Source organism: Mesocricetus auratus, unplaced genomic scaffold (assembly GCF_017639785.1).
Source record: "Mesocricetus auratus isolate SY011 unplaced genomic scaffold, BCM_Maur_2.0 Super-Scaffold_100011, whole genome shotgun sequence".
Taxonomy (NCBI): Eukaryota; Metazoa; Chordata; class Mammalia; order Rodentia; family Cricetidae; genus Mesocricetus; species Mesocricetus auratus.
In genome coordinates, this window is record NW_024429195.1 from 72,519,216 (window position 1) to 72,545,984 (window position 26,769).

The 26,769-nt window shown below is 42.3% G+C and overlaps 1 protein-coding gene across 3 annotated transcripts in view; it reads left to right on the top strand.

The window, feature by feature from the left end:
* The first annotated feature begins 4,599 nt into the window (after positions 1-4,599).
* The window catches only part of Cradd (CASP2 and RIPK1 domain containing adaptor with death domain), a 172,612-nt gene continuing 150,442 nt past the window's right edge, over positions 4,600-26,769 (top strand). The window contains exons 1-2 of one of the 3 annotated variants that reach the window (XM_040755001.1): positions 4,600-4,704; positions 20,134-20,437. In XM_040755001.1, coding sequence (XP_040610935.1) covers positions 20,140-20,437 — 298 coding nt within the window. In that variant the 5' untranslated portion in view covers positions 4,600-4,704; positions 20,134-20,139. Of the gene's footprint in view, positions 4,705-18,992; positions 19,139-19,170; positions 19,646-20,133; positions 20,438-26,769 lie in introns of those variants that run through there. The other 2 variants (XM_013111918.3, XM_013111919.3) reach the window with 2 other exon arrangements.

The following is a 26,769-nucleotide window of genomic DNA, read 5'->3' on the forward strand; positions in this document are numbered from 1 at the left end:
GATAAGGGACTGATAATCATTCCTCATTTAATCTAGCAAACCAAAAATCCTCAAGGCGATGAGCTTTCCTTTTGATTGCTGCAAAGACACAGTCCTTGTTTTTTCAATGCGAAAATTGTATCCTCACTCATTGAAGTCATTTGGGGACAGATTGGCCTTTGTGACAAAGAATCAGTCATGGCTAATACACATAAGAGCTGTGGGCTGGGCAATTGGAAAATGCAAAAGATATTTCATAGAGGGTCTTGCTTTGTATGCTGTAAAGCCACAGCTCTAAGATACAGTGTCTGCTCTGTAAGCACTATGATGCACAGGAAAGATTAACTTGGGAGAAAAAGAAGCAAACAGTATGGGACAGTATGCAATTAGCTGCTAAATGCTGAAGCATTCAAAGAAAAGCCTTTTAAGAATTCTGAAAGGGTGGAAGGTTAAGGAAAAGAGCCAGTGTTTATCAAGTGCCTCCCCTACAGCAGCACTTCAAATGTACGGTCTCTTCCAATAGTCATAACAGGACCTTGAAGCCACCGCAGTCATCATCTTCATTTTCAAGAGAGGACAGAAAGCCAAAGGTTAATTAGCTCGCTAGTAAACAAATCCAGGACTGGATGAAATGAAGGAGAGTTGTAGAGTGTAGCGAGATAAAGATCCTCCCACTGCACAGCCCCCCCCCCAGCTCTCTGTGCATTATTCATAAATTCAAGGCTGAATTCCAGGTCCTGTGGTCCTCTGGAAACAGAGCTAAGCTTGGGTTTAGGCTTAGGGACCTTTGTGAATACCTGTCCTTTCTGCCAACAGGAAGTCCCCTGGGTCACAGGTAAAGGAAGAAGGATTTCTTTTTATATTGTCTTTGAACAATGAATCCAGTGGCATGGAGCATGATTTGCATAGAAACAGACTGACCCACAAAAACACACCCCTGTTTTTACAACAGCCACATCACCTCCACCCTCCTGATTTGAACTGGTTTACATTTCTGTCCCAGCTATCTTTCTCCTTGATTGCATTCAGAACACTCTGGCCTCTTCTGACGAAACTTTTCCTTGAATTTTATCTCCAGTCCTGTTGTAAAGATTTCCCAGTGTAACAGTGGGCATTATCACCCCAGACACCCTGATACAATGCCCCAAGTGTTATGATGAAGAGCGTGGGGAACCTTGGCAGAGTCCATGGCAGGCAAGGGTGACTGAGGTAGAAAGACAAAAATGCCAGACAGACAGAGCTTAAGTGAGAATTTTTATTAGAAAGGAAAGGGGAGTGGGGAAGGGAAGAGAAAAGAGGTAAAGAGACACAGAGACAGAGAGAGAAGACAGAAGAGAAGAGGGAGGCAGGAAAAGTCCTGTCTGCCCCAGGGGAACAGCAGGAAAGAGAGCTTAAGTAAGTGGGCAGGGGTCTTTCTTTTAAAAGGGGTCCTTTGCACCTGTGTGCAGATTACACAACCATGGAACCCTGGCCTGACCAGGGTACTGCCTAAGTGCATTCTGCCAGGAGACGGGGGCAGGCCAGCAAAGGTCTAGCATCACTTAGGAAAACATAAGTACTTTTCTTCTTCAAATAAAAAGATAAGTCTTGGGTTAGGAAGGGTCCTTCACACTACCAGGCTGGGGTTGGTGAGTGTTCCTTGTTCTTTTATGAGGTGGGTCAAGACAGGAGACACAAGAGGAGCTCAGGCAAACACAGTTAATTATCTTCACCGGTCCTGGAGACAGGAGGGACATCCATCATGGCCGTGCCACACCATTTCCAAGGAGTATTTATCCAATGTGTTTGTGTGTATCAAGAAGTGTGTGTATCAAGAAGGCTTAGGTGTGCAGGGGTGTGTGTGTGTGTGTGTGTGTGTGTGTGTGTGTACCTTGTGGAGATTATATCATAAACTTGGGTGTTAATCTTCAGTTTTCCCTTTGTTTGAGACAGGGTGTGTTGCTTTTCTGTTTTATTAGGCCAACTGGCCATGAACTTCCAGGGACTCTGTCTGCTTCCCATCTCTCCATGGGTGTGCTGGGATTACTAGTGCTCCTTTGGTTCTTGGGATTTGAACTCGGATTCTCACACTTGTATGGCAAGTGGTTTTACCCACTGAACCCTCTACCTAATCCCTGTTTAGTTTTGTGCAACATTTCTACTGTTGTAAGAACCTGTTATATGCACAAATACAGACTACAAGATACTAACTGCATTTTCTGTGATTCTGTATATGATTTAAATGTTCTTATATTTTTTCTTTTTATTTATCCTTCTCTTATACAATACATACTGACTGCAGCCTTCTATCCCTCCACTCCTCCCAGTACCCTCCTCCTCTCTCCCCCAGATCCATGGCTGCTTTATTTCCCTTCAGATAAGAGCAAGCCTCCCAGGATATCAGCTGAACACAGCATAACAAGTTACAATAAGACTAGGCATAAACCCTCATATCAAGGTTGGACAAAGCAACCCAGTATAAGGAAAAGGGTCCCAAGAGCAGGCAAAAGAGTCAGAGATACCCTGCACTCCCACTGTTAGGAATCCTACAAACACCCCAAGCTAAACAACCACAGTATATATGTGGAGGACCTAGCACAGACCCATATTGGCTCCTGGATTGAGACTAAGCCCTTACGAGACCTGCTTAGTTGATTCTGTGGGCTGTGTTCTCGTGGTGTCCTTGACTTCTCTGGTTTCTACAATCCTTCTTCCCTCTCTTTCATAGGGTTTCTCAAACTGACTAATGTTTGGGTATGGATTCTGTAACTGCTCCCATGAACTGCTGGAGGAAGCTGCTCTGATGGTGATTGAGCTAGGCACTGATCTAGAGTTCTAGCAACTGGCTCAGCCTCTGGTAGAGCAGTGGGCTTCTGCCCAAGTTGTGGGTCACGATTTATACTGGTATTTACAAAACACTACTGCAGAATATAAAGAAGAATGCAAGATTTATGCTAGTAATTTTCTTTGAAGTGCTTGGGATTGAATCCTGGGCCTCATGTAAGCTTAATATGCAATCCACAATTGGGCCAAGCATATGACATAAGCACATAAGTCAGCATGATTTAAAGAAAACCACTCCCTATTTTAACATGTTTACTTATGCTTTTTTCTTGCTTTTTTAATTAAAGGACTGAATGAAAAGAAAAAGAAATGAAAAAAGAAGGACATAATTGCTCCTAGGTATGGTGGAAAAGGAAGTTTACTGTAGATAAAAGGGAGAGAGAAGCAGAGATATCTGGGAGAATCCAGAGTGAACATGACCCCAAGCCAGGTCTTGTGAGGAGACGGGGAATGGGTGAGGGAAAAGCCAGGAAAGTAAAGGGTAGTGCCTTCATTAGGATTTCTATAGTGAAATCTACCATGGCCTTGGCAAACCCTTATAAGGAAAACACTTAGTTGCGGTGGCAGCTTACAGTTTCAGAGGCTTAGGTGGGAAGCATGGCCGCAAGCAGCAGGACATGGTGCTGGAGAAGGACCTAGTGCATGTTGACATGCAGGCAACAGGAAGTAGACTGACTTAAGCATATATGACAACTAAAGCCCACCTCCAGAGTGACACACTTCCTCCAAGAAGACCACACCTACTCCAACAAAGCCACACCCCCCATTAGTGCCACCATGATGTCCTTCTGTATGTTGTGAATATACGTTTCTCTTATTGGTTGGTGAATAAATGCTGATTGGTCAGTAGCCAGGCAGTAAGTATAGATGAAGCTACCAGACTAGGAATGCTGGGAAGAAAGACAGAGAGGAGAGCTGCTAGGGAGACACTATGTAGCTGCAGAGGTAGCAAAAGGGCCAGGCATCACCACTGAGCCAAAACAAAGTGGCGATACATAGATTAATAGCAATGGGTTAATAATTAAGAGAGAGCTAGACAATAAGATACCTGAGCCATAGGCCAAACAATTTATAATTAATAGAAGCCTCTGTGTGTTTGTCTGGGACTAAATGTCTGCAAGACAAAGCAGGACAGAAACTCAGTCAACACCACTCCCTTTGGGGGGCATTTTCTTTCAAACCACCAGAGGTAGACAAACGAGGCTGGGTAACCAAATGACTGAATTATATAGGGAAAGGCATCTGGGGGAGGGGCAGCCCAGTCCCTGTGCTAGAGAAGTTTAGGGTAGGGTGCAGAGCTTGCCAGCTATACCCTGTAACAGGTAGGGATTGAGAGACGCTGGGAGAGCCTGGCAGCCAGGTTTGCTCTGATACATTAAATAGGTACCTCAGTAAGTCTTTTATCCCAGGTGTGAGACGGAACAAGGACCTCTATTTCGCTTGGCATTGGGCTCCATAGATAATTAAAGTGCTGCCTTCTGGCTTTTACATCTGTGGTGCTTAAGAAAAACTGTCAGTAAGCAATGAGATGGTTGTCTGGACAGTTGTGCCAAGTTGACTAGGATAAGGGATACTCAGGTAACTGGTAAAGTATTTCAAGGTGTATCTGTGAGGGTGGTTCTGGGAAAGATTAGCATTTGAAGTCAGTAGACTGAATAGAGAAGACAGCCTCCAGCCACAGGAGAGCACCTTTCAGCCCTGGAGAACGGGGGTGTAAGGAAAGATGGGGGGTGGTGAATCCACTCTTCCTAACTGGAACATCCATTTTTGCTGCCTGCAGATGCCAAAGCTGCTGGATTGCAGGAGTGGAATCACCTGCTGCTTTGTCTTCACCACTTAAAAACTATCTAGTCTGCCTTAGCTGTAAAATGAGCTGAGAGCAGAGCATCTCTTCTAGTAGCTGTAAGTACTCAGGGTGTGTTATGGCTGTTAAGTACGGAGACTTCAATAGATGCTGGCCATATAAATATCTGTTTTTGTTAGGATTTCTACTGCTGTGAAGAGACACTATGACCACAGAAACTCTTACAAAGGGAAACATTTAATTGGGGCTGGCTTACAGTTCAGAGCCATTATTGTCCTGGCAGGAAGCATGGCGGCATGCAGGCAGACATGGTGATATAGAAGGAGCTGAGAGTTCTACATCTTGCTCTGCAGGCACCAGGAAGAGCAAGCCACTAAGCCATGTTTGAGTTTCTGAGACCCCCTGTGACACATTTCCGCCAGTAAAACCACACCTACTCCAACAAGGCCACACCTCCTAATAGTGCCACTCCCCATGGGCCTATGGGCCTACTTTCATTCAAACTACCACAGTGTCCTAAAGCCCTCTGCTCACTTGAATCTTCAGTGCCTGAAGAGAAACGTGTGTGTATGTATATGAGCTAATGAGGCAAGTAGGACTATGTAGTAAGAATGGTTTCAAGTCCACCTCTGGAGGTGACTAGTCATGAGTCTATAGAGGTTTCTCAGCCTGAAAAAGACCGAAATCCCTATCTTATATTTCCTTCCCAGTCTTCTCTGTACTTAACACCCATCCATACTTATAGATCTATCATTAGTTGTCCTAAGAGCACATGGAAAGGGCAAGGCATTTTAATCCATTTATTTCTCAGATATTTTAAAGAACCATTAACTTAAACTCATAAGAATAATGCCATGATCATGTGTGTTGTTTCTCAGATGGGGGCAGGAAAGAGACCAAAGCATTGGGAAGTGTGTAGATATATATATACAAGAGAGAAGAAATCACCACCTCCTAAGGATGTGGGCATCCCTCTGTTCATTGTATTATTCATAGTAGCCAAGGTGAAGAAACAGCCCTTAGGTCCATTCATGGACAAAATAGATCAAGAAAATGTGCATGATTCCAATGGAAACTACTATTCCACCTTAAAGAGAAGGAAATCCTGGGTTGGACAAAATGGATGGACCATATGTGAAGTGTAGCAAATCTTTTGTCTGTCTTGCCAGCCAGCTCCCAAACAATGACACAGAGATGTATTAATTATGAGAGCCTGACCTTTAGCTTAGGCTTGCACACAACTAACTCTTATAACTTAAATTGATCTGCTTCTATTAACCTGTATTCTACCATGTAGCTTTTTAAAACCACTTTTCCATTTCTGTATGTCCAACTTGTTGTGTGTCTCTTGGCATCTCCTGTGTGCCTAAATTCTTCTTCTCAGTTTCTCTCTCTGTGTCCAGAAGTCCCGCCTATCTCTCCTGAGCAGCTATTGGCTGTTCAGCTTTTCATTACACCAATCACAGCAACACATCTTCACACAGTGTACAGATATCCCACAACATTTCTCCCTTTTCATTACACCAATCACAGCAACACATCTTCACACAGTGTACAGATATCCCACAACATTTCTCCCTTTTCATTACACCAATCACAGCAACACATCTTCACACAGTGTACAGATATCCCACAACATTTCCCCCTTTTTGTCTAAATAAAAAGGAAAGTCTTAACTCTAATACAGTAAAACTATATACAATAAGAACAATTATTAGGTAAGAATTACATTCATACTGCTTAGTTAGTTCATGTGTATTTGGCAAGTTCTGTATTATCTACCCTATCTTAGTGAGTCCAAAGTTTTATACCTAAATCATTTTCTATTACAAGTTGTATTGCCATCTTAAAAATATTTTTTAGACAATCAACTTAAGCTTTTATCTTTTTCAACCTTATAATTTTTTATAGTTTATGTAAGTTTTTTTTTTGGATTTGGTGATAAGGAAAACTATAACTTTCTAGTCTTCATCCCCAAAGACCCTAGAAGGATATAATATTACTTCAATAAACAGAAAGTGTAGAACAAACAACTTCCAAAAATATAGAAACAACAGAGATATCTGGATGCTGAGGTAGTCACACAAGGTTCCTCTGCAGTATTATGGCACCTATCTTTGACCAATAGACCTAGAATATCTGATAAACTTTTTAGTGAAATGCTGGGGTCCAGCCTGAATCAGTCCTATGCTACAGGGATCATCTATTCTGGACTGCTGCCTTTGGGGCTGTGTTGGGAACCAGCTGAACAGCCCCAGGTCCGACCCTGAGTGGGGGAGTGTGGATTAGGGAAGTCCTAGCTACCCAGTGGCGTTAAAGTCAAGACAGAGACATCTTGTCATCTCAGAAGGGCTCTCAGTCCGTACTGGAGACCACGGTTTATTCGAGCATTCTCTTAAATAGCTTTCCAAAGCCGGGGTGGGGTGGGAGGGGGATACTGGCAGAAGACATCTATTATCATGCATAGAGCTGACTAGGAAACACTTCCTTTAACCCTAGAGATGGCCCTAGAATGCACTTACACATGCCCTTAGACATTCCTTAATAGCAAGTCTCACCAGTCTTCAGGCAGGTCCCCCTGGTCCTCAGGCACATCCCACTTGCCCTCATGATGGGCATGAGGCCTAGGTCTATTGTTACACAAACTAGAAGCCATTCTCCACTGTGACCAGGCCATCCAGAAGTAACCAGTCAACATCTAAAAGACAATAGGATAGCTGAGCTCCTGGAGTTCTGTGGCTAAGCCGAGGCATTTCTGAAATGTTATATTTGGTCCCCAACAATGAAGCAGGAATTTTGACTGCTCTACTAAGTCAACAAAGTTTGACAGTCATCTTCTTTTATAAGTCTTGCTTGTCCAGTTTGGACAGTATACTGTCTACAGTCAAGGCAAGAGCAGTTTCTTGCCCAATGGCTAACTTTGCCACAATAAAAGCAAACTCCATATGGAGGTTTTTTGATACCCATTATCCTCTTTTGAAGTAAATTGGTGCTGCTAAGAGCAAATGTGTCTCACTGTCATGAAAAGCCTTATGGAATTAAAACAACTTAAATGCCATATTCTGTAGGTCTCTGAAGTGTTTGTAGATCATCTGTCTATCTAAAATATATATTGTTTGACCTTGAAAATATACCCACTACTAGCCTACATTTCTTAATTATCTTAATCAGGTTGTAATAATAGTCTTTAAGGACTAAAACTTTACATTGCATTTAAAATGAGCTGCATAGGTATAATGCCTTAAAAACACACACACACACACACACACACACACACACAAAATATTAAAACAAAAATAACCTTAAACTTTCATCCGTGTACAAAAATACTTTAAGCAAGAGTGGAAAATTGCATATACAGTATAACAAAATTAACCTTAAATTTGTTTCAATATACAAAAATCCATGCTACTGTAAAATATTCAAGACTAGTAGTTGTTTATTAGTCTAAAAGTAGACTTAATAATCTACCCTTTTGTCATATCATTTTTATAGCCCTTTTTCTTTTTAGAATGAGATACCTGAATCTAATCTTCTTTCCTCAGCTTTTTCCCTGGCCAAGACCAACCACAACTTGTAACCAACCCCCCTAAACAATGGCCAACACCCATAACCCATTCAAAGACCAAAATTCACCCACCCCACCTCTTAGGAATGTAGGCATTGGGTTCTCTAGAGTGCTTCCTGGTATCCGGGGGGCAACGGCATCTTTAGGGGATGATGAGAAAATTAAGATAATGGTCAAGTCCTTGGATATATATATATATATATATATATATATATATATACATACATACATAGAGAGAGAGAGAGAGAGAGAGAGAGAGAGAGAGAGAGAGTTTGGTCTCTGTGCAATGAGAAAGTGTAGTACTTATGTGAAGTCTTGACTGGAGTGGTCTGTGAGGCTGAACCATCTCAGATAGCAACTTTGAAGTTGTTCTGCATGTAGAATTTTGAGGAACCTGTAACAAAGGCATTCTGAGAGGCTGAATCACCTGTGCTACTCATCTTTACTGGTGTCTGGTCCTATTGTTCTGAAACATACAAACATTTAAAGGTAACATACATATCGGCATTAACGTAAGTATGGAATGTGTGGTGTGTACAAGTCAGTTAAAGATGTTTGTTTCATGTTTGAGTAGGTAAAAGGCATCTGCCAATTTTATAACTTTGTTTAAACTGTATAACAAAACCTCTATCCATGCTATATTAAAGAATGACATGTAATGATTAGTCATGAGGACTTTGTAGCCAACGAGATTCATCATGCCTCATCCAGGCTTAAAGTTGTTTCCATGCAGGGGGATTATCATACATGTCACCTGTCTTGTAGTCTTTTCTGTTTTACTCTCTCATGACTGTAGCCAAGATCCTCAGGAGGTCTCCCCTGATCAAATCTGATCTCTATTAACTTTGAAGGAATCCATAGCTTTTTTTTCTCCTGTGGAAACAGAGGCATAACCTCTCCCCCAATGCAACACATTTCCTGATTTCCATTCTGAAGCCAGGACATCCCTAAAGTATATAGGCTGGTTTAGTTTAGCAGTCTCTTCCATAATCCAATGTCTCTCAGCAGCTGCCATTCCCTGTTAATTAGTATTTTTAAAAATTCAAAATTAACAAAGTACCATATAGGATATAGATGCCCTGTATATTTCCCATCCTTACATGGCTTATTTTTATATTTATTCTTTCTTCAAGGACTTTATTATTTTTAACTATTTATTTGTATTTCTATGACTGTGTATACCCATTTTCCTTTCTTTCCTCAGCATCTAAGCACCTTTTAGATATACTGTATCTTTTATATGGTTTTTGTGTCTGGACCTGGCTTTCTGTGTGTCTGCAGCATTTTCCGACCATGTGAGCTAAGCCTTAAACCTGCCACACAACTCCACACATAACACTGGCTGGCTCAAGCCTGCAGGCAGTGGCTAGCAGCCATGTCTCTGCATGCCACAGCCTTCCTGGGAGACTGCAGGACCAAGAAGCCATGTTTGTGTGCTTGGAACTTTTTAAAAAGCTTTTTCAGGGGGTTGGAGAGATGGCTCAGTGGTTGAGAGCACGGGTTGCTCTTCCAGAGAACTCGGGTTCAATTCCCAGCTCCTATATCCCACAACATTCCTCCTCCTCTTCCTCCTCATCTACCTCCTCTTTTTTTTCTTCCACTCTGTATAAACCAGACTTCTCTGTTGTGGGATATTTGTACACTGTGTTGTTGTGATTGGTTTAATAAAAAACTGAATGACCAATAGTTAGGCAGCAGAGACTAGGACGTACTTCCTGGCAGAGAGATGAACTCAGAGCAATGCATCTAGGTGCTCAGGGGATGCCAGCAAGACACTGATGAAGTCAGATGTTCAGTATGAAGGAGAGGTAACAAGCCACATAGCAGAGCATAGATTAATGTAAGTGGGTTAATTTAAGTCTTAAGAGCTGGTTGGGAACAAACCTAAACAAAGGCCACATTTTCATAATTAATAAGAAGTTTTTGTGTCATTATCGGGGAGCCTGTAGTCCTAAAGAAAGTCCAATTACACTTCTTTGGAGCTCATTACGCAGCCCAGGTTGTCCTAGAAGTTATGATTCTCCTGCTTCCATCTCCTAATGCTTGGATTGAAAGCACTGTGTGTGTGTGATATTCCTTGAAATTGGTTGTTGTGTAAATGAGGGAAATGACCAATAGGAACATGACTAGCTGATGCTGGGCACATGACTGATGATGTTTCTGTGGCTGTGGTAGATTAGTGATGGCTGTGAATCCTTGATATTCTTCTCATTGAGAAGTGAGACCTGTTTCTCTTCTCCTTGGATCTGGGCTGTGACAACTTCAACCAAGAGAAGTTGGCTGAAGAGACTAGCTGTGGGAGAAAATAGGCAACTTCCACATTAGTCTCTAGAAGATTCGAGTAACCTGTTGTGGGGAGCAGGCAAAATGCCCGAGAAGACATGGAGAAAAAGAACGTCCAGATGAATCTTGCCTGCTAACTGACCCTGCCAACAAGCACGTGTAGGGCAAAACCAGACAAGCCACTAGATGCATGCTATCAAATAGCCTTGACAACAAGTGCATAACTAATTCCCTGCCTCAACAAATGACCACTAGAAGGGGAGAGAAAATCTCCTAAGAGTTGCAAGGAGATCTTTCTTTTATCGTTGTGCATTTTGTGTTCTGAGGTCATTAGGAAAAATAAATGAGAGTTGTACTCTACAACCCCTCCTGCCTTTTCTTTTTTCAAAGAAGCTGAGCCATTTATCCTACTAGTTGTGGGGGTGGAAGATGGGGCTTGTTTGGGTAGAGACAATATTTCAATCCATATCACACTTCTACTCAATTGGTACTCCAAGCTTCCAAGCATTTATATTCCTGTTATCTAGGAGAAAAGAGACACACAGAAGCCTTTAGCACTTTTAATGACCTGTCTCTTTTCTTTATTAAATCAAACACAATTTTTGTTTTAACATTAGTATTCACTCTTTGTTCAGAACTGTATAGTCCTTGTATAACTATCACACTGGTTGGATGCATGCCCACTCATCAGCACAAAGGACAGGAAGGGAGCCCTCCTTTTCTGGGCTAATGGCTATATTTGCTTTTTATTAAGATGTAGCTGAGCTTTTTGGTGGATTGTTATCAGACAGAACAGCTTAGCATTAACTATGCTAAAACAAAAATCATTATATTTAGCAGTCATTGTCTAGGTTTTAAATGGACTTTATTAAATAATCCAAGATAAAAACTTAGTTCATTTACTGATAACTCATCCTGGCAGACCCATGATGATGTAATTTTGCTTGGAGAGAAATTTTCAACAAGATTTATGGTGATGTTCTTTTGTGGTCAATGTGACCAGTTGATAGCAGTAATGTTCAGGGACTTCTGTGGGTGTGTAAATTTTTTTCTGTATATTTATGGTTTTCAAATATGTGGCTATATTCAAAACAAGTTTATACATTCTTTGTTGTTCATTAAAGAACATCTTACCACTGTGAGATGTAGCTCCGTGGTAGAGTATTTCACCAGCACGCATAAGGTCCCATGTTCAACCCCTGAGCAGCTAATGTAAATGAAGAATATCCTGCAAACATTAAGTTGAGTGTACATTGGAAAACATACCACATCTTGGTCCCCACCCCCCTTCCCAGGACCAGCACAGCCTGCTTCTATTTCACTTCACTTGAAGAAGAATATAAAGTTGCCTGCTCAGTTATTTTCATAAAATAACCCAGTCTCCTTTATGCCTGCTATTTGAATTTTATAGTTACTTCTCTGTTGCTGTGATAAAACTCCCCTAACATAGGGAAGAAAGGGTTTTACCCTTCCAAGTGATAGTCCATCATTGGGAGTAGCCAAGACAGAAACGGAAAGGCAGGGACTGAAGCAGAGTCCATGAAGGAGTGCTCCTTACCACTTTGATCCTCATGACCTACTCAGTTTATTCTTTATGTGTATATATATATATATATTTAAATTTCATTTTACATTCCAACATTCCAACCATAGTTCTCCCTCCCACACCTCCTCCCACCCCCCTCACCTCCTCCCACCCCCCCTCACCTCCTCCCATCCCCTCATCTCCCTCAGTTTATTCTTATACAACCCAGAACCACCAGGTCAGGATGGTACTGTCCACAGTGGGCTGGACCCTCTCACATCAATCACCAATTAAGACCTTGCCCCGCGGACACGCCCACAGGCCAGTCTGATGGAGGCAATTCATCAGTCAAGGCTCCTTCTGCCTCTGTGACGGATTTGCATCAGATTGACAAATACTGACCAGCATACTGGAGCCCATGTCTTCTTGCTAACCAGTGACACATGACATCAGCCTTGTAGACACTCAGTAGACATTTTAGCTATTGAAATGTGTCATTCAGGGAACTTAAGGTTGGTTGTTACTTAGTGCTTGAGAGGGTCTCAAGGGCATCTAATTTTTAGTCTTTCAGCCCTGCATTTAGCTGTGTCACTAAAACAGCAGTACCTGGGCTGCATCCTCTTATGCAATATACATAAATATCAGAAATGTCACTTGATGAATAGTTCAGTATCTTATGCAGGGCAGCATGGAAAACCCCACTAATTTATCTGATATTTTATATCAAGACTCATTTGATAAATTCCTACTTGAGCCAGTTCCAGAGAATTTTATGCAGGTACATATTGTCTTAGGGTTTTTATTGCTACAATGAAACACCGTAACCAAAAGCAAGTTGAGGAGAGGGCTTATTTGGTTTATGCTTCTCATTTTAGTCCATCATTGAAGGAAGCCAGAACAGGAACTCAGATGGAACAGGGTTTCAAACAGGGAGGAGCCAGCTGCCAGCATGCCATGAGCTAAGCTGCACAATGATTCAAGTCTTGCTCATGTAGATAGAAAAGATTACACATATGCAATAAAGACACATCCAGATGAAAGCAACCCCTGAAAGGGTTAGTGTGTTTAAAAATGTACATAGGCTCAGGAGAGAAAAGAGAAAGAGTGTAGACAGTTATAGAAAAAGAATAGTTTAAAAATAATAAAGTAGTGGGCAGTGGTGGCACACACCTTTAATCTCAGTCCTCAGGAGGCAGAGGCAGGCGGATCTCTGAGTTAGGAGAGTCAGGACTGTTACACAGAGAAACCATGTCTGAAAAAAAATACATAAGCAAGCAAACAAACAGTAAAAATAATAAAGTTCTTAAAAAAAGAATAAAGGTATATAAAAGAAAAAGCCACATAAAGATGGAAAGTACATGGGAAGTCTGGATTCTGTAGGTTATTATGTTGTTTTCAATTTTTTGACTGCTGATGAATGAGTAATGCCTGCTAAGACACATTGGATTGTGAATGCTGCTGAATTTAACAAACCTATATATTTTTAAAAATATCTTGAATTCAAAATGCAAGTCAAAAGATATGTTGCTTTGAAGAGGTGAAGATGATCAGGTTTGATCGAGGAAGACCTGAAAATCCTGGCTACAGACACAAAGAATTAAATCTAGAAAAACTGCAAAGCACATGATGCATATTTTACCTGCTCAAACATAAAAAACATCACCTTTTGCTGACTTGTGTACAAGGTACAGTTTATACTTGTATTAATGTAGACATGTATGTTACCTTTAAAAGTTTATGCATTTTCAGAGCAAGTGGACCAGATACCAATAAAAATGAATAGCCCAGGTGATCCAGCATCTCAGAGTGCCTCTGTTGTAGTTTCGTCAGTTCTGCACCCAGAACAGCTTCAAGGCTGCTGGCAGAGATCATCCAGCCCCACAGAACTCTCCAGCCAAGATTTAACTGTTATCCTGATTTTCTTAAGGCTCCCCAAAGATTCCAGCACCCCCAGACAACAGGAAGCTATCTAGAGAAAACAACACCCACTTTCCCAAATGATGGCTTATTGATGTTTGTCATCACTTACGGTTGTGTTAATTACAAGTTGTTACTGATCATGGTCAGGGAAAAAGATAAACCAAGGACTTACATTCAAAGATCTCTTTTTAAAGGAAATGATGAGATAAAAGGGTAGATAATTGAATCTACGTTAATCCAAAAAGTAACTATTAATCTCAAAATGTTTTACATTGGTATGGATTTTGGTTTATTGATAAAAATTTAAAGTCATTTTTGTTGTATGTATTTTTCTACTCTTATTTGGAGTATTGTGTTTTTGAAGCTCATTAAAAATGTAATGTATAATTAAAAATACAGGTTAGTCGTTAGTTATCTATAATAATCAGACCTGTAGCCATCTTAGGTATGTTTTCAAAGTTAAACAGATATATTTAGATAGATAGTGGATATTCAAGCACTTCAAATACCTACAGAATGAGGAGTTTAAGATGATTTAATAGCACAAGGCTTTTCACAGTGGTGAGACATGTTTGCTCCTGATTTACTTCAGAGAAAATCATGGGCATCCAAGAAACTCCATGTGGAGTTTGCTTTCTTTGTAGCAAAAGCTAGCCACTGAGCAAAGAAACTTCCCTTGCATCAATTGCTGACCGTATCTGTCCAAACTGGACCATCAGGACACAAAAGAAAGTACAAACTTTGCCAAGACAAGGTAGGAGAGTCCTTCAAAATTCCCTTCTTCTCAGAAATGTCTGTCAGATATACTAGGCCAATAGTCCAAAGATGGTTGCCCCAACATCACAGAGGAACTTTGAGTGACTGTCCAGGCAGTCTTAGATAATATTACATTCTTCTGAGGTCTTTGATGGAGTTAAAGGCTAAATGGTTAGACCTATATTTTTCCATATTTATGTATAAATTATGTATAAAATTTTAGATTCTCAGAGATGAAAAAGATAATATTTTCTCTAAATTTTCCAAATACGAATGGACTGGATATTGTAACTGTAATTCTTACTTGATAACTGTTTTTGTTATATAGTTTTACTATGCTAAATTAAAAACCTTCCTTTTTAATTAGACAAAAGGGGGAAATTCTGTGAAATAATCCTTTTACACTGTGAAGATGTTTTGCTCCCATTGACTTAATAAAAAGCGAACTGACCAATAGCTAGGTAGAAAGAGGTTAGGTGGGAGAGCCAGACTATGAGAATGCCGGGAAGAAGGAGGCAGAGCTGCCAGCAGGTGCAGAGGAAGCAGAAGATGAGCATGCTGTACTGAAAAAGGTACCTGCCTCTATGTGGTAGAGGGTAGGTAAGTCATGTGGGCTCATTTAAGTTGTAGCAAGCCTAAGCTATCAGCCAAGCATTTATGATTAATATGTCTCTGTGTGGTTATTTGAGGTCCTGATGAAACACTCTGCCTGTATTTCACAGGTGATGTTTCACCTTGATCACTTCTTTAAGGTAGCATCCTCCCATCTTGTTGAGTTTCTCTCTCCACCCCTGCTTCCTAACTCCTTCCATGTCTCTATTCTTTCTCTCATTTCTCTTTTTCTGTTAAATGTGTGTGTGTGTGTGTTTATTCAAGAATTTAGAAGGAGAAGGCTGTGAGTGGAAGTTTCTGTCCAACCAGAAGTTCCCAGATAAGTACCCTGAAGCTTATATTAACTAAAAATGCTCAACCGATAGCTCAGGCTTGTTATTAGCTAACTCTTACATTTTAAATGGCCTGTATCTTTTATCTACCCTCTGCCATGTGGCTCATGGTTTATTTCATTTTCTACACATTCTGGTTCCTTTACATCTCTGTTATCTCCTCTGCCTCTTCCCTTCTTCATCCCAGCATCCTTAGTTTGATTTTCCTGCCTGGCTACCAGCCTGTCAACTTTTTATTAAACAGTGAGAGTAATTCATATTCACAGTGTACAGAAGGATTATTTCACAAGACAAGGCATGGTGGCACTCACCTGTAATCTCAGCTACTAGGTAGGCTAAAGCCATTGAATCACAAGTTATAGGTCAGCCTAGGCAACTTCCTGAGACACTGTCTCAAAATAAACAGTAGGGGAAAAAAAAAAAAGCAAAACAGAAAACCAAAAATGGTGTTGGAGACAGGGCTCAGTGGAAGGGTACTTTCCTAGTATATGTGATATCATAGGTTCAATCTCTAGTACTTAATATAGTAAAGTAAGCTAAAGGTTCTTCTTCTCTTCCTCATCCCTGCCTACTCTTTTTCTTCTCCTTTTGAGACAAGGTCTCACTATATAGTCTTCTTTGGCCTTGCTGTGTAAACCAAGCTGGCTTTGAGCTCACAGAGGTCTGTGTGCCTATCTTGAGAGTGCTGGGATTAAAGGTATATGCCCTACTTAGAGTTATCATACTTAATTTCCAAACTCATGAGATGTTATCTTTCTGTTAAAAATTTTGAATTTTATTGTATAATGGGAAAGTATGTACTTTTGTACATTTGGAATTTATCAGTTTCCTGTGACCTAATTCAAGATCTAGTTTTGTGATTATTTCATGTGTAGTAGAAAGAAAACAATCTATTTTTTCCTCCCTGTGGCTTTATTTCCACATATATGAAAGGAAGAGCCCAAATCTCCAACTTCTTTGAGTTGTTGTTTTTGAATATTGCAAAAGTAAGGATCAAATTGAAGGACATAAAAGTACTCTCTCTCTCTCTCTCTCTCTCTCTCTCTCTCTCTCTCTCTCTCTCTCTCTCTCTCTCTCTCTCCAAATCCACAAGGAGTATACCTTGACATAAGTAAACATAAAAGGAGGGGAAAAGAGGAAAAGGGACTATCTCTCCTTTCTGAAAATATGGGTAACAGGTGCTCAGTCCTCTACGGAGCACAATTCAAGCTGACAGAGTGGGACTGGCTAGGGTGGTGGAGGAGCCACCCGTGATGTTGATTCTGATATTTGTTTCCTTAGAGGCCACTGACCTTGGACATTTATATAAGTGAGACTATAATGTGCTACTGAGAAGAACCACTGTATGCTACCTTGGGTAATTGTCCTCCACTAGGTTGGTGGATGGTGATTCACTAGTCAGTCTGAGCCAATCAGGTTGCTTAGGAGGCAGCACAGAGAGCAATCCACATTTGCCATTGGAAGAGGGATTTGATGGTCATGGGCGTGATCCTGGAGATCTAAGTCAGATCCTTAACTTACAGTCCCTCAGAGTGTTTACCATAGGATTCCCTGCCCTTCAACACCAGCCTTAAATCTTATGCTGCTCCTGCCCTGTTTTCTTCTCTCTGTGAACCCTCATGCATCTTACTGTTGCCTCCCCACCTCCTGGACAGGGTCATCAACTTACCTTGTAGTCCCTAGAAAATTTCAAGTAGGTCCAGACACTACAAGTCACCAAAAAGTGCCTTAAACTCGAAAACAAAGGAACAACCCAAACAGTGTGAGCATTTATTGTGCTATTTATTTTTCCTATGCATTTGAAAATTGTCAAAGTTTATTGCTGGGAAAACTATGCCTCCTTTTCTCTCTATGAAGGTAGGAATCCTTGGCTATTTTGAAAAATCCCTTTTACTTATTTGGATGAAGATAGCAATTGTTGTTAACACTTATCTGCCCCCCCCTTTAAAGGACAACAGTTCTAGAGCAAAGGATAATAAGGGAGCCTCTTTGTAACTCAAGAATAACATGAGTAGGAGGTCGCAATTGGGTGATTCACTAATAATATTTGGCTGCCATTAGAACAAGAGAGTCCACTATACATGTTTGTATGGTGTATTGGAAAGAGTATGAAATCAGAGGGACTTGTTTAGAATTTAGGTTTTAATCTGTATTGGCTCTGAGATTTTAGATGACATAATTGAATTTCTTGATTCTACAGACTGCAAGTACTGATTGCTAAAAGAATTCCTACTACTTAGGTAAAAACATTGCCACTAAGATGGCCAGTGCCTGCATACAAACACTGGAGTACATTAACTCTGTAAACTGCAAACACATTTGGGAGGCTTTGAGGAGGGAGGTTTAGAACTGTTCACTGATTTGTTTATAGATATTTCATCTTGAACCAGACAGAGGTGTTGGTAAAGTATTTTTTTCCTATTGTCAAAAAGTTTTTAGCAAGCTAGCTGTGATGGCACATACTTTTAATCCCAGCACTCAGGAGCCAGAGGCAGGTGGATCTCTCTGTGTTTGAGGTCAGCCTGTTCTACAGAATCAGTCCCAGGACAGCCAGGGCTACAGAGAAAAACCCTGTTTCGAAACAAAACAAAACAAAACAAAACAACAACAAAAGAGTTGATGCAGGAGAGATGGCTCAGCTGTTAAGAGCACATACTGTTCTTGCAGAAGATCCGAGTTTGGTTCCTAGAACCCACTTCAGGTAACTCAAATTTCCTGTGACTCCACATCCAGGGGATTTGATGCTCTCTTCTGGCCCTGTATAGAGACCTGTACACACACACACACACACACCCCACATGCCATACACATTTTACATAATAATAAAAAATTAGCAGTTACATCTTTTTTTTTGTATGTCATCCAATACATTAAAAACTAATCGATAAGCTTATTAATTGCTCCAAGTTTTAAAATTAATTTGTGCAAGAGGATCTCTGTGAGTTTACAGAATTATTGTGTGGTTTTTACTGGGAGTTGAAGCAGGCCTTAGCTGCTAGAGTAACTTTTGACCTACCCATTATGTGCAAGGCTCTCATGGAGATTTTGTGTTAAGAGTCACGATTCAAGCTGGGCGTTGGTGGCGCACGCCTTTAATCCCAGCACTCGGGAGGCAGAGGCAGGTGGATCTCTGTGAGTTCGAGTCCAGCCTGGACTACCAAGTGAGTTCCAGGACAGCCTCCAAAGCCACAGAGAAACCCTGTCTCGAAAAAACCAAAAAAAAAAAGAGTCAACGATTCATTTATTCTTTCACTAAGATAATCCCTTGTTTTATTAAAATTACTTTTTTTTAATCTAGGAGAGGTTCTCTTTTACCCACAGCAAACATGGTGGAGAAAGCTTCAACCTGATCTCTTGGGCCCTTAACAAAGATGGCTACCACACTTCCTGCCCTTTCCCTCAACAAAGATGGCCACAACACTTCCTGTCTAGGGCTAGTGCCTGCAACAAAGATGGTGTTTTCGGTTCAGGTTCCCTAACAGTCTGGATTCCGGTTGTAGTTTTTTTTTTTTTTCCTAAGATACGTGATCGCAGACGTAAGTAGCAGGAACCCATCTTCTCTCGAAGTCCCCGCGCTGTGGCGACATCGCCCCTGCGCGGCTCTCCCGGCTCAGTTTGCTCTGGTCCCCGAGCTAGACCAGGCTTTGGGCGGCGGTGCCGGGTGCCGGGCGGGCTCACGCACCCTGGACACCGCCGGTAGTGCTTCCCGTGTGCGACGCAGCGTTCAGCGGCCCAGACGGGGAGTTTTTAGACGTTCCAAGTGGAAGCACGCGGCGGCGTGTGGACACCTCGCCCGCACCGCAGGACCTTGCAGAGGCTTGCGAGGAAGGCTGGGACCGGGGGTCCCCCTCCTGTGCCCCGGGGCGCCCGGAAGCCTGCCCGCCACCCGTGCCGGCCCCTCGCCACCGCACAGCCACCTGCGCTCATTAAATGCCCCACACTGTACTGTGACCCAGGTTCTGCGTTCTTGGAAGGGCAGCCCTTCCTGTGACCGTGAAAAAGGCACCCAAATACTTATTTTCCGGAACGCGCTGGTCTTGTCTGTAAGAAGGAGCCTTAAACTCATTCTTATGTCTAGATCGCCCTTCCCACCCCGCCCCCACTCCCCTACCCCTCTTGCCCGGTCAGGGTCTATAAATGCCCCTGGTCATTTTGGCAGGTACTGCAGTGTGGGTGCTGGATTGAATGATGAAAGTAATGTTAAATTGAAGTCCTGTATTCTCCAGCACGCTAAAATTAAACGTGTTCTATAATTTCCAGGGATTGCATTTTAAATAAGGTCCCAGATCTGTTTTCTGTTGGCTCTCTTAGTGAAAAGGGAGTTGAAATAGGACCCCGTTATGTGGAAAGCAGAGAGAAATGGCTTCATGATTAGTGTTGTTCGTGTGCTGGGAAGTGTTTGAAATGGACTTGATGCGGCTTAGCAGCCATGTGGCTTGGCCCTCTCTTAACATGTGAATGTCTGACAATGATGTTGCTGCAACACTATCAGCATTCCTGTGACCCCAGTGCTGATTTTGTTTCTTTCCAGGGAGAAATGGATGCCAGAGACAAGCAAGTCCTCCGCTCTCTGCGTCTGGAGCTGGGTGCGGAGGTCTTGGTGGAGGGACTGGTCCTGCAGTACCTCTACCAGGAAGGGATTTTGACAGAAAACCATGTTCAAGAAATCAAAGCCCAAACCACAGGCCTCCGGAAAACAATGCTGCTGTTGGATATCCTGCCTTCCAGGGGCCCCAGAGCATTTGATACCTTCTTAGACTCCCTCCAGGAATTTCCCTGGGTAAGAGAGAAGCTGGAGAAGGCAAGAGATGAAGCCACAACTGAGCTGCCTACAGGTAGGCCTCAAAGAGATCACTTCAAAACAGCTCCGGAACTGTCGCAACTGTGCCCTTTGGATTGAAAGTTAGGCGTTTTAAGGGCCAGGGGTCAGTGGCTCATGAACTTGGGCCAGGAGTTTGGACTGGAAGCGCGTGGCATTAGAGGGGCAGACATGAGGAGGTGGTGTTAGGAAGCTCAAGGGAGGCCGGGAAGGCGAGCCGTGAGGCTGGGAGGTTGAGGAGGGAGCTCAGAGGCCGATGCAGACATGTTTCCAGGGAAACCTGGCAAGTGGCTTGTGAGGCATGTTCTCAGCGGACAGCCAGGTCAATCTGAGCCCTTTGGCAACAGGAGCCGTTTGTAAAGTGCAGATGGGAAAGCAGGCTTTGGCCTACTGATAACTGATTTGTGGGGTGCCCAGCTGCCAGCTGGAGAAGGTCAGATCATGGGAGACAGCCTCTAGGAAGGCTTGCCCTGCACCTGTTCCTTCAGCCAGCCTGTCAGGCCTGGAGGATTATTCTGAAGCCTGCTTTCAGCCCCCCCCCCCCCAAGCTATTGGTTTAAAATGGCCCTTTAAAGTTCAGCTTCGTTCAGACACCTGGGGCATTTTATTTTGTAAGGGCAGTACTTCGGGGGAGAATCTCATTTTGCTTTTCAAGGAGAATTAGAAGTTGTGGTTTTAAGAGAAATAGTTTGGTGCTGCCCGTGAGGAGGAGCTGTGTGTTCAGAGTTGTCCCTTTAAGCCCTCTAACAAATACTGCTGTTTACAAAGATCAGGGAATAAATAGAGGGCTGAACTAGAAAGGCTTTCTCTTTTTTTAAAACAAGATAATGGAGAGGAGACGAAGTCAGCTGATCCAAACTGAGTCGGCATGTTTCCAGGGTTAAGAATTCAACATTTTCTGAATTTTTGATAAAGATACAGGACCAAGCCAGTGGTCTTCAGAATTTATTGTTACTTTTTTTTTTTTTTTTTAATGACAGTAACAGAGTGCATGTCTTTAGTCTCAGCTCTCAGGAGACAGAGGCAGGCGGATCTCTGTGAGTTTGAAGCCAGCCTGGTCTACAGAGCGAGTTTCAGGACAGTCAGGGCTACATAGTGAGACATGACTGTAACTGGTTAAAGAAACCAAATACTACTAATAAATTACTTTTATTATTATTTTTTGCACCATGAGTCTCATATTTTGAATGATTTTGAGGCCACCTGTACTAAGTAATCACAATTGATTCTTTTTTTCATTGGTGACATGTATCTGAATATCTGACCAGTATGGGACATCCAGTTAATTTAGAAAGACCTGGTAAACATTTAGGGGGAAACCTAAAAAATCTTTATTCCTAACTTGTCCAAATTACATGTCTTCTTGAAATGGTGAAAACGCTGGCTTTTGAGGGCCTCTAGAATTTTCAGCGTGGGTTGTCTTTAGAAAATGACATATTCCATGTGTTTGAACAAAACCAGGGTAAATATCTACCACTTCATTTAAAGCAGAGTATATAACATAGAGTTGGGGAGGTGTAAAAAAATGATTTGTGCTTTTCTGGTATCTAAGAGCATTGGTTCTCAACCTCCCTAACGCTTCCACCCTTTAACACAGCTCCTCATGCTGTGGTGATCCCCCAATCATAAAATTATTTTGTTGCTACTTCATAACTTCAATTTTGCTACTGCTATGAATAGTAATGTAGATACTTGATATGTAGGATATGTGCCGTCCAAAGGGATCATGACCCAGAGGTTGAGAACCACTGACTTAGAAGGTCTTCCTGGCTACATGTAGTTGGAAATGACATAACAACCAAAAGCCTTTCCCTCTCAAAACATTTAATTATGTGATTATTTTGGGTTACATAAATAGTTTTGTCATGAATTGTCCTAGAAATGTGACTCTCATTTTCATTTCTCCCAATTTATTCAGAGAGCAAGAGAGAATTAAGATATCTTCATCAAATTATAAAAGTGAGAGAGGAGCTGAGGGGAAAGTTCTTCTTACATGTATCTATTTATTTTGTGTGTAGGAGTGTTTTACCTGTGTGTGTGGATGGGCACTGTGTGAGCCTGGTCCCTATGGAGGGAAGAGGGGCACCAGATCCCTCAGAGCTGGAGTCAGTTGGCTGAGAGCTGCCGTGTGGGTGAAAACTGGGTCCTTTGCAAGAGAAGCCGGTGCTTTAACCCCCGGGCCCTCTCTCTAGCCCTGAAAAGTAGCCTTTAAAAAGGAAGTGAAATAAGGCAGTGTGTGGCGAGAAGAAAATAGAACATTTCTGTATACAAGCTTAGAAAACTAGGTTTCCTGAAGATTGTTGACTCTGTGGAAAGGTCGAGTGGAGAGCTGGGTTGGCTCTAGAACAAATGAGTGATGTGCATTGTTTTTTGTTTTTGTTTTTTCCCTGCTAGTGAAAAAAAGGTCTGTTGTTGGGGGTTGGGTTTATTGATTTCTCAGTGACAGTTATATAAACTCACTTTAAAATATTGCTGTGGTTACATATTGACTATTTTAAGTAATACTGAAAAGATATGGAAGGTGCAGAGACAGTTAGCACCCACCTTATATTTGCTTTAAGGGAATGACAGTCCATTGGGGTTAGCTCTCTCTTTGACTGGTGCTTACAGATAGGTGAGCTCTCAGCTACTGTGGTCACTTTTCCAGTGCCATGCCTGCCTGTCTGCTGCCAGGCTTCTCGCAGCGAAGGTCTTGGGCTCTAACCCTCTAGAACTGTAAGCAAACCCCTAATAAACTCTTTATAAGAAAAAAAGTGACACTACAATTGGCTTTGAGAAGCTGTCATTCCTAATGCTTACTAATACACCATGGTTTTGAGGTTTGCCATTCATTCTTGTCCTCATTTGCAGTTTTCTAGCTCAGATGAATCACTTTAAAAATCCATATTGATTGTTGAAAATCTATTATGCTGTATGGTCTGGTGGTAAATGTGTATACCTAAAAATTGTGTGTGTGTGTGTGTGTAAAAGCAATATACTTTAAAGGAGTTAATACTTAATTGCTTTCTGTTATTTAAGACTTTAAATATTTTTAAGTGTTTACTTTCATGAAAATATGGTTTTAAAATTAAATTCAGACTTAGTGAATTGGAAGCTTGTGTGGGTCTTTTTGGGAGAGGATAAGAGGGTCTTAAAGCCTTGGACTGGCATCAAAACTGAATTGCCTTCTAACTTAATGCTCCTGTAAGGGGAAAGAAAAAGAGGCCTGTTTTCTGGGACCTCAGGGTTTCTAGCATGGAGTCGGAACAGCGTGAGTGGGCTTTGTTGTAGCTCACTTTTATTTTTGTAAAGGTATGTTGGTTCTGAGAAAATAGGGTGTCCGTGAGGTGGGCACACAGTAACCTTTTCTTACTTTTCCTCATATTGGTTGTAATTATTCATAGGGTGGGTTCGGTGCCCTGCCCTTGGGAAGTCTTGGGAAGAAATGGTAAGGAGTGGCTTCCTCTTAGCCAAGCTCTTGGTCCTTCCTCAAGAATGAACTGACTTTATTTTACTACAGTTTTCTGCTGTATTCCTCTGGGAGAGTCTCGGTTTTCCCCTTCTTTGTGTATTTAATTTCTGTGTTTCATTTCTACATTTTGAGCTGCGCCAGACATTTTGTGTGTGTGTATGTTTGTGTGTGTGTTTGTGTGTGTGTGTGGTATATGTGTGTGTGTATGTTAGTGTGTGTGAGTGAGTGAGTGTGTGTGTATGCTTGTGTGTGTGTATGTGTGTGTATGTTTGTGTGTGTGTGTTTGTGTGTGTGTGTGTGAGTGTGTATGTGTGTGTGTGGTTTTAGCTGTCTGCCTTTGTATATATGCTGAACATAAGTGTTAGAGAAAAACTGAGTTGTAGCTCACTCTCTACACTTCTAACTTCCGTTCCTCAGAACAACAACAAAAATACCCGAAATCTTGTGATTATATCTCAGAGTTCCCTTAGGTCTCCCAAAACAAAGTATGAATGTCCAAGATGCAAGAGGATAATTGGTTTGTTTCCTCACTCCACAAGGACTCTTACCTTTTAAAAGAATTCTGCCGATAAAATGACTTAATCCGTCTTGGCACAGTGGAGGGAACACTTCGCAGTTCATTGCTGTGGCCAAGGTCACACACTAGACATTAGATCAGCTGGAAGTCCTCTCTGGGCTCTTGCTGGGTCACTTTAGGAGACAGGACAGTGCTGGGTGTGGTGAAGGCAGCCTGCGGCTGGTGGCCTGGCTTCTCCGCCTGCCTGGTAGGCCTGTCTGTGCCGCAGCTCTCTCTGTGCCTGAGCTAAGCTGACTTGGAAACAGAGCTGTTTCTGAAACCCTGGCCTCACTATCTGCTAGGACTCATTGTAAGCATGGTGGAGTGACTGCTGGGCCACAGGACTCTCTGTTCCCTCTTGTTTGCCCTCGGCTGGCTGTGGGTCTGCATCTCCCACATGGTTCTCTCTTAAGCAGTCTTGCTGGTAGTCTGGCCTTTCCCCTCGTCTTCCCTCCAGCTTGGGCTTTGCTTTTTTCAAGCAGATTTTCATCAACCAGATTCCTCTTGCCTAGCCCCTCTGCCTCTTGCCTAGCATCTGAGACTTCAGTCCTCAGCCCCGAGGCTAGCCTTGCCTGACTTTCGGTGGGTCATCCCAATGCACGGTATGTCCTGGGTTGCCAGGCTGCCCTCACTGGTGCAGTACACAGGGATGGCTTGCCTATTTCCCCTCTGCCCAGCAGCTCCAGGCCCTGCCTGTCCCTTGTGAACTGGCCTCGAGTGACCCTGCAGAGCTACATTGACAGTTCTCCTTGAGGTGCATGTTGGCCCTGAGGCATAGGCTTGGGTGTATTTGAAGTTACTAAGCTCTCACTGTCATAGGTTTATTTGATTTTTGACTTGGGATTCTTCTTAGGCTCTTCCAATAACTCTGTGGACCACAGCCTACCCCATGTGATAAGTATGGTGCTGATCTCAGTTTATGCAGCCTGGACTCTGTATCTGGGCTCCGAGATTGTTCCATCTCATATATGATTACCATATACTTCCTGTGGATGAAGTACCATGCATGGGTCTAACTCAAAGGGCCTCCAGATAACAGAAGGCGTTCCTTCATTCTTTCAAATGTGCAGTGAGTGTTGACTGTAAGTACTGGGTATACAACACTAAACAAACAGTGGTCCTGGAGCTCGCTCTGTTCTCCTGAGGAGGAAGGACCAAGGATGAGGGTAGATGGTTAGCTAATGAAATTACCGTTACCAATCCTCTCTGATGTGCTGACCTCACTTCTGGGGCAGACGGGATAGAGTGCAGGTAGTGGAGAGACTTCCCTCACATGAATAAATTACATGCTGGACCAGTATGTGCTCAGTTACTCAGTTACTGCCTATCATGTATGTATGAGACTTTATATGGTTCTTAAGATGAGTTTAGATCTTTTGGGACATGGGATTAAGTAATAGTGAAGGCCCTGATGGGAAGCCACTTCTTTTACTTCTGTAGTAGCCCAGGTAAGGATAAAGGTTCCATGCTTAAACCCTTGCAGGCAATAGAATCCTAGCAGTGTTTAGTTGTGTCCTGTCTATCCCGCCCCCAGTGTGTTTCCCCACCTGCAGAGAGTGGCAGAAACATGGCAAGGTACACTACATGTGGTTTAGAAAAGAAAGGGTATGTGTAGCTTAGATGGCAGACATTGCACACAAGTAGCTTTTGGCTTTGCCATTGCCATAGGCTTGTTAGATTTCCATCCTAGGGTACTTCTCATAGGCTCCTCCAGTTATGACACCAGCTGAACGTGATGTGTTTAAGCATAGGTTGTTTTCTCAGCCCGTTCTCTCTGGGCCTTTGATTGTGACTGACTAGTGTATGCCATGGTGAGGTAAGTTTATTGGTTCGCATTATGAAGTTTATAAATTTTTAAATATATACTGTGTTTGCTATTGTGATGATCAGTAAGACACAGCAAGATCTTGGTATTTGGAAGCCGGGAGGGACACACCCATCGTTTTCTCTTCCTCTTGTGGAAACGGAGGCCTGGGAGATTAAGTAAGCTTGCTCACCATCACACAGCTAGTTGATGTAATTTATTGCCGGGACAGGAATCCTAGCCTACCAGTTCTTGATTTAGGACTTTTTCCTGCCCCACAATTCTGGCTCCCCGCTGGGTTTGAAATGGAGCTGTCCTATGCTGTGGTGTTAATGGCTGAAAGAGGCTTTTAGACATTTGTACTAATGTGTTTTCTTTTGTTAAGAGTAAAAACTTCAAGACTTGTAAGTGTAGTGGGTTGAGAGTGTCTTAAAATATTTTATTTTTATTACTGCTAGTTTGAATCATCTACAAGGGAGTCACACAGTTCAGGGCTGTATCTTATCGGAGGCTTTTCCTAGCTTCTGCCGGGCTGAC